The following is a 15750-nucleotide window of genomic DNA, read 5'->3' on the forward strand; positions in this document are numbered from 1 at the left end:
GTGTTTCATGACAAAATGTTTTTGTTCCCACCACCTCATCCTTAACCCTAGTGCAATATCCAATACAACAGACCTCCCTCTCTGTCTCAAATAAAGTCACCACACCAACAACAAAACCCATTTCATTTCTTCCTCATCATCATTACTCTTTCTTCAACTTCATCTTCCTCAAAGATCACTCATGGCTTCTCTTCTTCTTCTCCTCAACCACCTCCCATCTCCTCCCCTTTCAACACCACACACCACCACCTCCTTCACATCAACCACACCTCTCTCATTCTTTTCCAAAACCAAACCCTCACCAACCCTCAAATGCTCTTCCACCTCAAACCTAACCCCAAAACAAGAACACCTCCAAGGAAAAGAACAAGAAACATGTGACTTTGAAGCTCCCTTGAGCCAAGTGTGGAGGGAAATCCAAGGCACGAACGATTGGAAGGGGTTGATAGAGCCAAGCATGAACCCTAACCTCCGAAGAGAAATAATCCGGTACGGCGAACTGGCACAAGCATGCTACGACTCCTTCGACTTCGACCCTCACTCCAAGTACTGCGGAACCTGCAAGTACCATCCCTCACACTTCTTCCACCAACTCAACATTCCCCACGCAGGCTACACCATCACACGCTACCTCTACGCCACCTCCAACATCAACCTCCCCAACTTCTTCCAGAAGTCCAACCTCGCCGCCGTCTGGAGCCCGCACGCCAACTGGATGGGCTACGTCGCCGTCATCACCGACAAGGAACACATCAAACACCTCGGCCGCCGCGACATCCTGATTGCATGGCGCGGAACAGTAACCTACGTCGAATGGATCCACGACCTCAAGGACATTCTTCGTCCCGCGTTCTTCTCCAGAGACCAAACCATCAAGGTACAATCAGGATCACTTCTTATTTTTCATTTGTTTCTTTTTTCTTTTCGAACTAGTTTCTTGATGGACTAGTTTCTTGATCTTCATGTGCCTTCATTTCACTCGTATACATAAAAGAAAGACCCAATAACGTGTTTGTTTTTCATTTAAAGTCTATTATGTTTTGGTGTTTTCGTTGGTTTTGAATTAGATGGTTTTCACAAGGTTATTGGGTCTTTCTTTTAACAAGCAGTTGGTATGTATACGAGTTAGATCATCTTTACGAGATTTCGAATTCCTCTTAAAGACAATATTAGTGAATTGTCCAATTCAAAAAATATTTGTTGAATTTTTGACAACTCTAGTATAATTCTAACACAATTTTTTTTTTAAATCATTAATTTTCTAAAAATTCAAACTTATTGTATAAATTTTCTGGTATAATAGACTTTCATTTAGTCTGTTATTAGAATTCTTTATGAATAGGTAGTATAGTCTACATTTTTTTTTTTTGATCAGCAGTAGTATAGTCTACCTATGCATCATTTTTGTTAACATATGAGTTTTGGTCTAGTTCTCATATTTTTGTATTTTCTTAATAATATTTTTTTCATGGGATGGCAAATGATTGTTATTAATTGAGGTCTCCATCTAACTGAGATTTAAGTTGCATAGTGATTCCTAACATGAAAACTTTTATAAAATAATTATAAAAATAAAGAACAAATTATTTTGAAGCAGTCCTAAAAAATATCATTTTACTAAAAAAAATCCGAAACATATTTATACACATAAAATTTTTATTATAAATTTATATAATTTATAATTATATAATATATATACATCTCTTTCGTATTAGTGTGAGTGTACATAGATCATCCTTTGGTTTATATTTATGAAATGAAGGTAGAATCTGGATTCCACGAATTGTACACAAAAAAAGAAGACTCCTGCACCTATTGCTCTTTCTCCGCTCGCGAACAAGTGCTCTCAGAGGTTAAGCGTCTTCTCAACTACTACAAAGACGAAGAGATAAGCATCACCATCACAGGGCACAGTCTGGGTGCTGCCTTGGCCGTTCTGAGCGCGTACGACATAGCTGAGGTCCGCTTAAACGTGGTGGACGACGGCGGCGAACGTGTTCCGGTGACGGTGTTCTCGTTTGCGGGGCCCAGGGTTGGGAACTTGAAGTTCAAGGAGCGGTGCGAGGAGCTCGGAGTGAAGGTGCTGAGGGTGGTGAACGTGCACGATGTGGTGCCCACCGTGCCGGGGATAATAACGAACGAGAAGTTTCGGTTTCAGAAGTACATAGAGGATACGCTGTCGTTTCCGTGGAGCTATGCGCACGTGGGGAGGGAGATCGCGTTGGATCACACAGAGAGTCCGTTTGTGAAGGGGAGCATGGATCTGGTGAGTGCGCACAACTTGGAGGTGCACCTGCACCTGCTTGATGGCTACCATGGGAAGGGGAAGAGGTTCTGTTTGGCGTCTAAGCGAGACATAGCGCTTGTTAACAAGAGCTGTGACTTTCTCAAGAGTGAGTACGGCGTTCCGCCGCACTGGCGGCAGGACGAGAACAAGGGGATGGTGAGGGGCGGCGATGGGCGGTGGGTTCTGCCGGAGCGCCCCAGATTGGAGGCTCATCCACCGGACATGACCCACCATCTCCAGCAAGTGTTGGACAACCACCTCTCTCCTCAGCCATTAGAAACCACTTAGTATGCATAGGTTTATAAATAAATATATATTAAAGAGTAAATTTGTAATTAAATAATATAAAAAAGGTATTAAAATAATAATATTAGAAGTTGTAATGTGTTTATATAAAAAATTGTACTTCCTTAAAAAAAATTCAAGAAAAACTGAAAGTTGATTTGGAATTAAAAAAGTTGAAGAAAAAATTGAAGTACACAAAAAGTAAATTTTTCATCTTTTCTTAGATTCTAATTTTTGTTTTATTTTATATAGTTGTGTGAATTTAACTAAATAGATTTATGGTATTTAACCTATGAGGTTGGGACAACCATTTAAGAGCGTTAACGTGTGAGACATGCTTACAAGTACCACTTGTAAAATATGTATTGATAAAGTGTTTTATTCAAAAAGTATTTTAAATTTTTAATAATTTATAATATAATTTAAAAAAAATACATTAATTTTCTAAAAATATTAACTTATTATATAAATTTTTATTATGATTATAAAAATAAGAAACAAATCCTTTTGAACCAGTCATTAGAAACATCTTTCTATTAAAAAATAAACAAAACATACTTGTACACATAAATTTTTTTTGTTAATGTATATAATTCATAATTATATAATATATAGATTCGTGTTGACATTTTAGAAATTATACGGATCTTTATGTTTGTGTCCGCATTCATGTTGTACCATCTCCTTGTTTGTATCCTATCAGTGTTTATGTAGCATTGTTTATGTTACATATATATATATTTAAGTGATAAAATGGATTGATCAAACTCAACTGCTAAAAGTGACTTGTTATGTTTTAATTTATTTAAAAAGAAAATTAGAAAAAGAAATAGGTATAAAAAGGTGACTTGTTTCAAATAAGTAGAAAATAAAGAAATATTGAAAAAAATATTTTCTTTTGAATTAGGGATTTCTTTTTTATTTAACTAAAGGGAAAATTGTGGTAAATGTCTGCACAAAATAAATAAAAAAATAAAAATACGTTTCCTCTAATGAATAAGGACAAAATAAGTGGTCCATGCATAAACATTAGATATTAGATAGGCACCAATTTCTTCCACCCTCATGATGACCCACTGAGAAATGCTGGAGCATGTTGTACCCAAATTTGATGACATTCCAAATCAAACTTTAATTTTTAATTATAAAAATTAAGAGTGAATAGTTATTTTTTATACCAGCATAATAAGTTGTGTTTGTAAATTGTTAGGTATAATACATTGTTAATTTGATAATAATTATTTTAAAAGTGTGTTTTTTTTACACAGCCAACAAAAATTTGTAATTAGCAGCTTGTTATTGTGAAAGTGTATGGAAATTAGAGTCTAAAATTAACAAGAAGATTAGAAGCATAATGTAATAGGATTCTAATTACGGATGAAAATGTGAGAATATGGTTTTGAAGGAAGTTTGTTTGAGAAACATGTGTTAAGAATTTATAACTGGGATTTATCTTTATAATCGTTTTTTTTTATACAATTTTTTTTAATATATATCATTTTATTAATACAATGAAGTATTTTGTTATTTTATATAAATTATTTTTTAATTTTTTAAATTAATATTAATGTAAAATTTTTATATGACTCTTCTCATTTTTTTTCCTTAGTTTTATATTTTAAGACAACAGAAATAGTATATTCTTACACATTTTTACACTAAATCTTATATATAAAATAAAATAACATTCACTTTCAATCACTCTCTATACTCTATTTTCTTGTTTTTCAATTGTTTACGGTATAAGTAAATAAGAAACATTATTATTAATTTGATGAAAGCTATGTTTGAGAATTAGTATACATATGTTTTATCTTTGAAAAATCCTACAAAATAACACCAAAATGTATCAGATTCATCTGTAATGATGACACCATGTTTCTCATATTCTATCTTACCTTCATTTCAATCTTGATTTGGTACTCAAGAAATTTAGTGGGAACTGCATGAAAAATTACGTGTAATTTGGTCCGCAAAATTTTTATATAAATGTTCAATATATAATATATTTTTAAATAATATATATTACAATTACAAATAAATATATTATTTAATTATTTTAAACTATGAATTTTATAGTAAAATTGTAATTAATATTTTAAATATATGATAATTTAAAAACTAATTAAATCTTAACTTTGAAATTATATAACATAAAATACAATTTTATACAATTTTAAATTTATTACATAAATATTTTTATTTTTATAAAAATTAATTATGATTTAGAACAAAGCTGTTAAGTGGGTACAAGTTCACTATTTTAAATTTGTCACTGTTTTAAAATTGAAAATCATAGGTGACTACTACCCTATTTGTGTAATTTTTTTTATAGATTGTCCATTTAAGTTATTTAGATTAAATTACACTTTTTTGTAATTTTTTCGAATAATGCATGCTAATTTCAACTAAATAAATTGAAAATTCTTAAAATAATGTTTATTATATACATATATATGTATATATATATATATATATTGATAATACATACTGATCCTGCCAACTACTCGAGCGTGGTGGAATGGCTTTGCTGTGTTTCTTCCCCGTCCACGCAGCGATGTCTTCCTGTCGGGAGCCTTTAGAACCTTCTCTAGGAGCTCCAAACGCGACCTGCAAAACACACAGACGGCGCCTCTAGCGGCCGTTTGTGCTCCGACGCTCAAGTTAGATCACAGAACCACCAAAAAAGAAAGCTAGTCTCTCTGTGAAAGTTCTCTCAAAGAACTCTCTCTTCTCAGAAAAAACTCTGGTGTGTGTGTCCAAAAAAGTCCCTTTTTCAGTCTCACTCTGACTCCCTTTTATCCTTCTCTCGGTGACGTGCTCAACAGGGCTCTGTTGTGCCTCTGGCGTGTGTCAGAACCCTGCTGTGCTTTCCTGTCACTACCTGCCTTCAGAGTCAGTGAGACTTGAGAGTCTGTGCCTGCCTGTGGGAGTCTGTACGTGCCGTGCTAGGTTGCGCGAGACTGTTCCCATAGCGTGCGGAATGCACCTTCATCTGGGCCGCGCCCTTCTCAGATGATGACACGTGGGGGCATGCAACTCACATCTAACCCTACACGTGTCACTAAGTGAAGGGCTCTGGCACTTCTCTTTGTGAGTCCAAGTTATTCCCTTGCAAAATGACTTAGACTCTTCTTCTATCTGGGTACATCATGCGCCCGCAGGAGAGTGCCAGGTGTGGCTGGTCCAGGCACACTCACCAAACACTGCTCTTTGCGTAAGCGGCTTACCCTTCATGGAGTCGCGCACGTAATGGGTTGAGGGAGTAACCAATCACTGATTGGCTTACTGGCTCCCTCAGGCCACCCTCGTGCACGATGCTCATGCGGGGTTTATGCGTACGCTCTCGCTGAAAACCTTGGTCCCAGTTTAACTACGTGTAACACGAAACCCCGATGAGTATATACCTGTAGACTGATCGGTGCTCTAGCGCTTCTCGCGCTCTGCCCTCAGGTGTTCATCTGGTAACTCTATTTGTCGGTGGCCATTTGGTCACTGACCGCTGACCACCGATGACCTCTCATGATCTCTCTTCCACTCGATCTGCTGGTGGCCACTTTGGTTACTAACCACCGATCACCTTTCGTGGTCTCTGTGCCACCTGATCTGCCGGGGGCACTTGGTTACTGACCACCGATGACCTCTCATGATCTCTCTTCCACTCGATCTGCTGGTGGCCACTTTGGTTACTGACCACCGATCACCTTCCCCTGATTTATCTGTCACCCCGATCCACGTGTCGACCTATGAGCGGGCCACGTGGTTCCCCTCTGCTGACGTCATCGATGACCGATGACCGATGACCGATCGGATCACAAGTTCCCTAGTCTCGAGCTGTGAACTCGTTCTCAGCGAAGAGACTAAGTGGTCGCGCCCCGGGTCCACGTGGCAAGTGGGGCCACGTCACGTGCTGCCTCTTCTTTCCTCACGTGCAGCCTTTTAACGTTTCAACTTCCTCCCTTGATCTCGCGACACGTGGACGCATCAAGCGGTCAACGTGGAATGTCGCTAACGCTTCCCTCTTTTCAAATAGGCGCGGGCTTCACTGTTCCTTCATTTTCTTCACTCAACTCTCAGACTTTCTGTGAACCCTCTCTCTGCGCTTCCATCCTTCTTCCAGCTATCTACCTTCAAGACCCTTCGCGATCATTTAAAGGTATGGTTTTTCTTCTTCCTTGTTTCATTTAGGTCATTTCTATCCATTGCATTCATCCCCTGTTTTTCCTCTTCTCAACCCGCGCTAGGGTTTTCACGTTCCTTGCTTCACTTCCTGCTACTCTCCCTCTTTCTCTCTTTTACCTGGGCATTTCTTCCTCATTCCCCTTCTCTGTTTTCACCGAACCATTCATCACTCCCTCCTTTTCTATTTCTGACTTTTCGTTTTCCTCCATTGCAGCTGTCTCTCGATGGCTCGCTTGAAGCAGACCGCTCGCGTCATTGCTTCATCTTCTGGTGCACAGCCTTCCGCGAGTGCACCAGCTTCGCCATCCCCTAGTGCTACCTCCTACCACGACAACGCCAGGGTCTACAGCTGGGCTCCCCTGGCGTTGCTTGCCGAGACGTCCACCCAACTGCCCCAAGGTCACCTCAAATCCCTGTTGAACAATAACCCTGATGAGCCCTCCTACGCCATCGACAGGAATAACGACTTTAACATCCAAGTACGCATCCCTCCGCGAGGGATGCCTATCTGCGTGGATGACAGGGCTACCAATGGGGTGCCCTTCACCTTCATCTACTCCGCTATTTTCAAGAGATTGAAGCTGCGGCTGCCCTTCACTTTCTTCGAGAAGGAGTTGATGACAGAGCTCAACGTCGCGCCCTGCCAGCTCCACCCGAACGCCTGGGCCTTTGTTCGGGCGTTCCAAATCCTTTGCAATTATTTCGGGCTCCCTGCCTCCGTGGATGTATTTCTCCACTTCTTTGAAGCGAAGAACCTTGGGGATAGGTCTTGGGTGAGCTTGAACGGGGTTGTTGGACGGGTGCTCTTGGGCCTGTACCAGCAATCCTTCAAAGACTGGAAAGGCAGGTTCTACATGATCTCTGCCACCTCTCAAATTCCAACGTTACTGGAGGGGTACCCCCTCTACTGGGTCCCTGGGGTTGAGTTCAAAAAACTCCGGGGTCTTGACGCTATGGCCCCCTTTGAACGTGAGATGTGCAGGTTGTTCCTGGGGGCCAAGTATAACTCTGCTCGCCTCATCAAGGAGGAATTTGATGTGGTGGCCCTGAAAAAGTACATAGGTAGCTCTTTCTCTTCAACTTCTTAAGATACTTGCACCCTCTCATGCATACTTGCATATGTTTTGACTTGCTTGGTAGCTTAGCCATCTAACTTTTCCTTTTCTTGCCTATGCAGATTCAATGTCAGGGAAAGACAGAAAGCTAGCCTTGTTGGAGCTTGCCAAGCGTCGGGCAACCAAGGGAACTGGCTCCTCCTCTTCTACCACTGAGCCAATTGCAGCCCCTCCACTCTCGGTCGCGCCAGCTGAAGGCCCCGAGCAAGGGAGGAAAAGAAGAAGACTGGTGAAGGCTTCCACTTCACTTGCCACTGCCGCTGCTGCCTCAGCTGAAGAGGAAAGCTCTGGCTCTCCTCTCATTCACCGCCAGAGGAGAAGGCCAGTGGTCGAGGGGACTTCGTCTCTCCAGCCTGGGGAGATCGAGGTGGTGGAGGTAGAGGAAGGTTCACCCCCTCCTCCCTCTACTTATCCTGACTCAGAGCCCACACACCTCGCCTCTTCTCAACCGCCATCTTTCCCCCCAGCAGGCCAATCACCTGGTTCATCTGCTCATCCTGCTAGGGGTGCTTCTGCTGGACTTGGGGGTCTCCCACCTCTACTACCAACTTCTACTGCAAACGCTGAACATGGTGGATCCAGCTCGCGTCCAAGCGCCTCTGGGGTTAGCCATGAGAACTTCAGCAGGATCATCTCCTTGGTTCGTCAGTTCATCAGCAACCGGGAGCTTGTCGACTGGAGTGGAGATGAGGTGGACGTGCACCTTATCAAGCAGATGGTGCTCTCTCTGAAATTTTCCACCCAGCATCGCAAACAAATAGTCCTGGAAAAGAGGGTGAAGGAGCTTGAGCACGACAAGGAGTCACTGCGAAGTGACCTCGAAGCCGCTCAAGGGCCCGTGGAGCTGATGCGGGGCATGGTGGAAAAGGCTAGGGGGGAGTTCCTGGCGCAGGTCCAAGAGACCATCGAGATGGAGATCTTGATGGAGCAGACTGTCGGTCCTTTGGAATGCGAGGTGGCGGAGCTACGGACCGAGAACTCCTCCCTACGCCAACAGAATTCTCAACTAGCGGGGGAGCTTGAGTCCACCAAGGAAGCACCTGCTGTTGGTGAGAAGAAGCTTGTGGAGGCAGTGGGCAAACTGTCTGAAGCTGCCTCCTCCCTTGCTGCCCTTACCACTAAGAGAGATGCTGCGGAGGCGGCGAAAGCTGATCTGATGAACGTGGGTGCTGACGCCCTTATTGACTGATTCGAGATAGCACTCGAGCAAATCCGATGCGTCCTCCCAGCCCTGGACCTTTCGCAGTTCAGCCTCTTTCACGAAGTGGTAGACGAAAAGCTCCTCCCTCCTGCCCCTTAATCTCTCCTCCCTTTGTAGATTTTTAACTTCTGCACACCTTTACTAATACACAAAATTTGTATAAGACTTGTTTATGAATATATACTCATTTCAGCTATGAGCTTCTTCTCTTGTCTTTTCTCGAGCCCCACCTTTCTTTTGTGCACACGACTAACTGTTAGTTAACTTAGGTGTAGCGCGATCTTAAGCTTTGTCTTTAACAGTTCTTGTGCGCTGCTTTGTACTGGGTGACTGGCAAGGCATAGCTTGCCTGCTAGCTTGTTGTGTAAGAACTTCTTTGGAAAAAAAATACTCCCATAAACCAGGCACTTACCACCTAGTTAAATACCGACGACTCATCAGTCATCGTGCTTTGGTCTTCACGTAACTTCTCTGTCGCTCTAGCGTCAAATGCATATAGGACTCTGACATCGATTGCTCGAGGTGGTGTCTTGTCTTGGGGAAAGAAAAGTGTTTCTCGCTTACCCCTCTTGCCTTTCCCAAGGTCACCACCCAACCGATCACCTGCACTTGCGCCTGGGCCAAGGAGGTTTTTAACTTTAATATTTTTACACACTTGATATACTGAGAGTCCTTTCATTGGGTAGCCTCATCAAAAACCCCCCTCAGGGAAAAGAGTGCCCCCTTATCTGTTCGACTGTTTTTACTATATACATGTATCTTTGGCGCGAGAATGCAACTATTTTACAATTTTAACTGAAATAAAATTTTAAATGGGTGGCGTTCCACGTTTTGGGGATCGCTCCTCCCTGCAGGGTCTCTAAGCGATAAGCTCCATTTTCCAATGCCTCGACTACCCTGTAAGGGTCTGTCCACTTCGGGAACAACTTGTTCTCCATCTCATTCTGGTGCGCCTTTCTCATCACCAGATCACCCTCCTGGAAGCGCCTGAACCTCACCTTAGAGTTGTGCCTCCGTTCTACTCTTCTTTTCACAGCTTCAGCACTGACTCTGGCTTCTTCTCGCACTTCTTCCAGTAGGTTGAGATTTACCTTTCGCTCTTCGTTGGATTCCTCAGCGATGAAATTCAAAAATCTGGGGGAGCTCTCCTGTATTTCCACAGGGATCATGGCATTCGTTCCGTAGACGAGGCTGAAGGGCGTCTCGCGGGTGCTGGACTGTGGGGTGGTATGGTAAGACCATACAATTCTGGGGACCTCCTCAACCCAGCTTCCTTCAGCCTTGTCCAGCCTTCGCTTCAGCCCCCTGAGCAGTACTCGGTTGGCCGATTCTACCTGTCCATTTGTCTGCGGGTGTTCTACTGAGGCGAAAACTTGCTGTATCTTTAACTCCTCGCACATCTTCCTCAGCTGATGACTCGTGAACTGGGTGCCATTGTCGGACACCAACCTCTTGGGTACTCCGAAGCGACAGACTATGTTCTTCCAGGCGAAGTGTTGGACTTTCTGTGCGGTGATGTGCGCAACTGGTTCTGCCTCCACCCATTTGGTGAAGTACTCGATGGCCACGATGAGGAACTTCATCTGCCTTATCGCCAGGTGAAAAGGTCCTAGGATGTCGATCCTCCATGTGTGGAATGGCCACGGGCTACGGATGGATCTCAACTCCTCAGGGGGTGCCTTATGCCAGTCTGCGTGGAGTTGGCACCGTCTGCAACGCTGAGCAAACCTCACGCAATCCTCCTTCAGCTTCGGCCAGTAGTACCCTGCGCGGAGTATCCTACTTGTCAAAGTGCGATCCCCCACATGGCTTCCGCACACCCCTTCGTGTAGCTCAAACATAAGTCTGGTGCATTGCTCGTCGTACACGCAGGCCTGCACTGGGTGAGAAAATCCAAATCTAAAGAGGTTTCCATCAATCAGAGTAAACTTACTCGAGCTTCTCTTTATCCTTTTCGCCTCTGCCTCATCAAGTGGAAGCACACCGTCTTCTAAGTACAACTGGTACGGTGTTATCCACGTGTCTAGCTACTTCATCGCGCAGACCTCCATCGACTCATCGGTCTCCGACGGTCGCGCTCTCACCCTCGGCGCTCTCAGCGTTTCTTGAGTTAACGACCGATGACCGATCGTCAGGCGCTCCATTGATTTGTACACTTGAAGTACCTGGTTGTCTGACACGAACCCTCGTGGTACCTTCAAGGTCTCCTGAATGACAGTCCTCTGCTTCCCCCCTTTGCCTGAGCTGGCCAGCTTGGCTAGCAGGTCTGCTCTGGCATTTTGCTCCTTGATGAGGCGAGCGGAGTTATACTTGGCCCCCAGGAACAACCCGCACATCTCACGTTCAAAGGGGGCCATAGCGTCAAGACCCCGGGGTTTTTTGAACTCAACCCCAGGGACCCAGTAGAGGGGGTACCCCTCCAGTAACGTTGGAATTTGAGGGGTGGCAGAGATCATGTAGAACCTGCCTTTCCAGTCTTTGAAGGATTGCTGGTACAGGCCCAAGAGCACCCGTCTAACAACCCCGTTCAAGCTCACCCAAGACCTATCCCCAAGGTTCTTCGCTTCAAAGAAGTGGAGAAATACGTCCACGGAGGCAGGGAGCCCGAAATAATTGTAAAGGATTTGGAACGCCCGAACAAAGGCCCAGGCATTCGGGTGGAGCTGGCAGGGCGCGACGTTGAGCTTTGTCATCAACTCCTTCTCGAAGAAAGTGAAGGGCAGCCGCAGCTTCAATCCCTTGAAAATAGCGGAGTAGATGAAGGTGAAGGGCACCTCATTGGTGGCCCTGTCATCCACGCAGATAGGCATCCCTCGCGGAGGGATGTGTACTTGGATGTTAAAGTCGTTCTCCCTGTCGATGGCGCAGGAGGGCTCATCAGGGTTATTGTTCAACAGGGATTTGAGGTGACCTTGGGGCAGTTGGGTGGACGTCTCGGCAAGCAACGCCAGGGGAGCCCAGCTGTAGACCCTGGCGTTGTCGTGGTAGGAGGTAGCACTAGGGGGTGGCGAAGCTGGTGCACTCGCGGAAGGCTGTGCACCAGAAGATGAAGCAATGACGCGAGCGGTCTGCTTCAAGCGAGCCATCGAGAGACAGCTGCAATGGAGGAAAACGAAAAGTCAGAAATAGAAAAAGAGGGAGTGATGAATGGTTCGGTGAAAACAGAGAAGGGGAATGAGGAAGAAATGCCCAGGTAAAAGAGAGGAAGAGGGAGTAGCAGGAAGTGAAGCAAGGAACGTGAAAACCCTAGCGCGGGTTGAGAAGAGGAAAAACAGGGGATGAATGCAATGGATAGAAATGACCTAAATGAAACAAGGAAGAAGAAAAACCATACCTTTAAATGATCGCGAAGGGTCTTGAAGGTAGATAGCTGGAAGAAGGATGGAAGCGCAGAGAGAGGGTTCACAGAAAGTCTGAGAGTTGAGTGAAGAAAATGAAGGAACAGTGAAGCCCGCGCCTATTTGAAAAGAGGGAAGCGTTAGCGACATTCCACGTTGACCGCTTGATGCGTCCACGTGTCGCGAGATCAAGGGAGGAAGTTGAAACGTTAAAAGGCTGCACGTGAGGAAAGAAGAGGCAGCACGTGAGGTGGCACGTGACGTGGCCCCACTTGCCACGTGGACCCGGGGCGCGACCACTTAGTCTCTTCGCTGAGAACGAGTTCACAGCTCGAGACTAGGGGGCTTGTGATCCGATCGGTCATCGGTCATCGGTCATCGGTCATCGGTCATCGATGACGTCAGCAGAGGGGAACCACGTGGCCCGCTCATAGGTCGACACGTGGATCGGGGTGACAGATAAATCAGGGGAAGGTGATCGGTGGTCAGTAACCAAAGTGGCCACCAGCAGATCGAGTGGAAGAGAGATCATGAGAGGTCATCGGTGGTCAGTAACCAAGTGCCCCCGGCAGATCAGGTGGCACAGAGACCACGAAAGGTGATCGGTGGTCAGTAACCAAAGTGGCCACCAGCAGATCGAGTGGAAGAGAGATCATGAGAGGTCATCGGTGGTCAGCGGTCAGTGACCAAATGGCCACCGACAAATAGAGTTACCAGATGAACACCTGAGGGCAGAGCGCGAGAAGCGCTAGAGCACCGATCAGTCTACAGGTATATACTCATCGGGGTTTCGTGTTACACGTAGTTAAACTGGGACCAAGGTTTTCAGCGAGAGCGTACGCATAAACCCCGCATGAGCATCGTGCACGAGGGTGGCCTGAGGGAGCCAGTAAGCCAATCAGTGATTGGTTACTCCCTCAACCCATTACGTGCGCGACTCCATGAAGGGTAAGCCGCTTACGCAAAGAGCAGTGTTTGGTGAGTGTGTCTGGACCAGCCACACCTGGCACTCTCCTGCGGGCGCATGATGTACCCAGATAGAAGAAGAGTCTAAGTCATTCTGCAAGGGAATAACTTGGACTCACAAAGAGAAGTGCCAGAGCCCTTCACTTAGTGACACGTGTAGGGTTAGATGTGAGTTGCATGCCCCCACGTGTCATCATCTGAGAAGGGCGCGGCCCAGATGAAGGTGCATTCCGCACGCTATGGGAACAGTCTCACGCAACCTAGCACGGCACGCACAGACTCCCACAGGCAGGCACAGACTCTCAAGTCTCACTGACTCTGAAGGCAGGTAGTGACAGGAAAGCACAGCAGGGTTCTGACACACGCCAGAGGCACAACAGAGCCCTGTTGAGCACGTCACCGAGAGAAGGATAAAAGGGAGTCAGAGTGAGACTGAAAAAGGGACTTTTTGGACACACACACCAGAGTTTTTTCTAAGAAGAGAGAGTTCTTTGAGAGAACTTTCACAGAGAGACTAGCTTTCTTTTTTGGTGATTCTGTGATCTAACTTGAGCGTCGGAGCACAAACGGCCGCTAGAGGCGCCGTCTGTGTGTTTTGCAGGTCGCCTTTGAAGCTCCTAGAGAAGGTTTCAAAGGCTCCCGACAGGAAGACATCGCTGCGTGGACGGGGAAGAAACACAGCAAAGTCATTCCACCACGCTCGAGTAGTTGGCAGGATCAGTATGTATTATCAATATATATATATATATATATATATATATATATATATATATTGATAATACATACTAAATCAAACTACACTGGCATACAAAACTAAAATTTTTTAATTTAATAGTTAATTGAAGCTATTCAATAATTTTGTCGGTATGTTGTATCATTTTTAATGAAAGTTTCTTAAATAGTTTTTGTCAATAAAAATATTATTTTAATCTAAAACCTATAAACACGAGATTTTAAATTGAAGATTTTTTTTATGTGTAAAACTTTATTTCTATATTTTTAAAATAATAAATCCTCCTAACTAGAAAATAGCATTATATAAACACAGTATCTTCTTTAGTTTTATTTGTAAATATTTTTGAAATTTCGTCCGTCTTATCAATTGAGATATAGTATTAATTATTTCAAGTAATTTAACTTTTAATTTGTGATTTAATGATTTTCACTGACTCTCTAGGAATTTTGGTGCAATTTCCACAGTCATTTTACTATTACATGGGACATATAAAATTCTTAAGTAAGGAAACTAATTTATTGATTTCTTGATCGATAATGTTCTAAAAATAATTATTTTTTACCTTAATTTATGGGTTCTTTATGTAATTGAATATTATGTATCTAGTTTAACAAAAAAATATCTATTTAACTTAGTTCTCACGTGTGATAGTACTTCTATATAATCAAAATAAGACAATGAAACTTGATAGTTAAGGAAATATATTTAATATTTTAAAATATACTTACACAATAATTTTTTTTACAGTATTATTTAATTATAGATTGTCATTTATAACAAGTCTATTAATTTTCATTAACAAAGGTGAATTGATTTTTGTAGTAATTATTTTGCAAGTAATACTTGAAATAACTTCTAACTGGTGGACAGTAAAATTCTTTTACTTCACAAAATAAACTTTATTTATTATGTATTTTACTTTTATTTAATTCATTTTTGTTGGCTAAAAAATAGTGTCCATTAACCCTCCCAAAAAGAAAGCTAAAGATCAAAATAACCAACTAAATTCGAATAACTAAAATCAGTTGAATTTGATTAAATTCAATATTATTTTCAAATATTGACTAAAAGTGAGATCACAATCATCAAATATTATTATATTATTTTTATTTTTATTTCATTTTCAATCTAAAGAGAACCACAACATCCTTAAATAGACGAATCGAATACATGGAAAAGAATAATGTGTAACATTATGGAAAAGTCAAATATGCGTTCCATTTAATAATTTATTGAATAATTATGATTTTTTTTTCTGACGAAATAAGTGGGAATATGGCATAACCATTGAGTGGTTTTTATGTAATTAATGTTCTAATTATATGTTAACCATATAAGTCGATATATTTTGTTCAGAAATAAATATATTAACTAAATTTTATTTTAATATTTTAAATAAAAAGAGAATTAAAGACAAAATTATACATAATATAAAAAATTTAATAGTAAAAGATTATGATAATATAAATCTATGAATATAAAAATCTAACTCACTCATATAAATAGATTAATCTACATTAAATTTATTATTTATTAAATATTTATTACATTCAATTATTTTATATTGAATACTAATTTTACTGTCGATAACAACATTCTCTCGACATCGAAAACCACAACACATTAAACAGAAAGAGAAA

At 42.5% G+C, this 15750-nt stretch overlaps 1 protein-coding gene across 1 annotated transcript; it reads left to right on the forward strand.

Moving 5' to 3' along the window:
* Positions 1 to 2840, forward strand: LOC137832311 (phospholipase A1-Igamma3, chloroplastic). The gene is made up of 2 exons (XM_068640408.1): positions 1 to 877; positions 1763 to 2840. Exons 1-2 carry the CDS (start codon positions 182 to 184, stop codon positions 2573 to 2575), a joined length of 1509 nt encoding a protein of 502 aa, XP_068496509.1. The 5' UTR covers positions 1 to 181; the 3' UTR covers positions 2576 to 2840.
* The last annotated feature ends 12910 nt before the right edge of the window (positions 2841 to 15750 follow it).

Source organism: Phaseolus vulgaris, chromosome 11, assembly GCF_000499845.2.
Source record: "Phaseolus vulgaris cultivar G19833 chromosome 11, P. vulgaris v2.0, whole genome shotgun sequence".
Lineage (NCBI taxonomy): Eukaryota > Viridiplantae > Streptophyta > Magnoliopsida > Fabales > Fabaceae > Phaseolus > Phaseolus vulgaris.

Coding starts and splice junctions, on each gene's coding strand:
- LOC137832311 (XM_068640408.1), top strand. CDS start 182: ATGGCTTCTCTTCTTCTTCTCCTCAACCACCTCCCATCTCCTCCCCTT. Junction 878..1,762: donor CCAGAGACCAAACCATCAAG/GTACAATCAGGA, acceptor TATGAAATGAAG/GTAGAATCTGGATTCCACGA.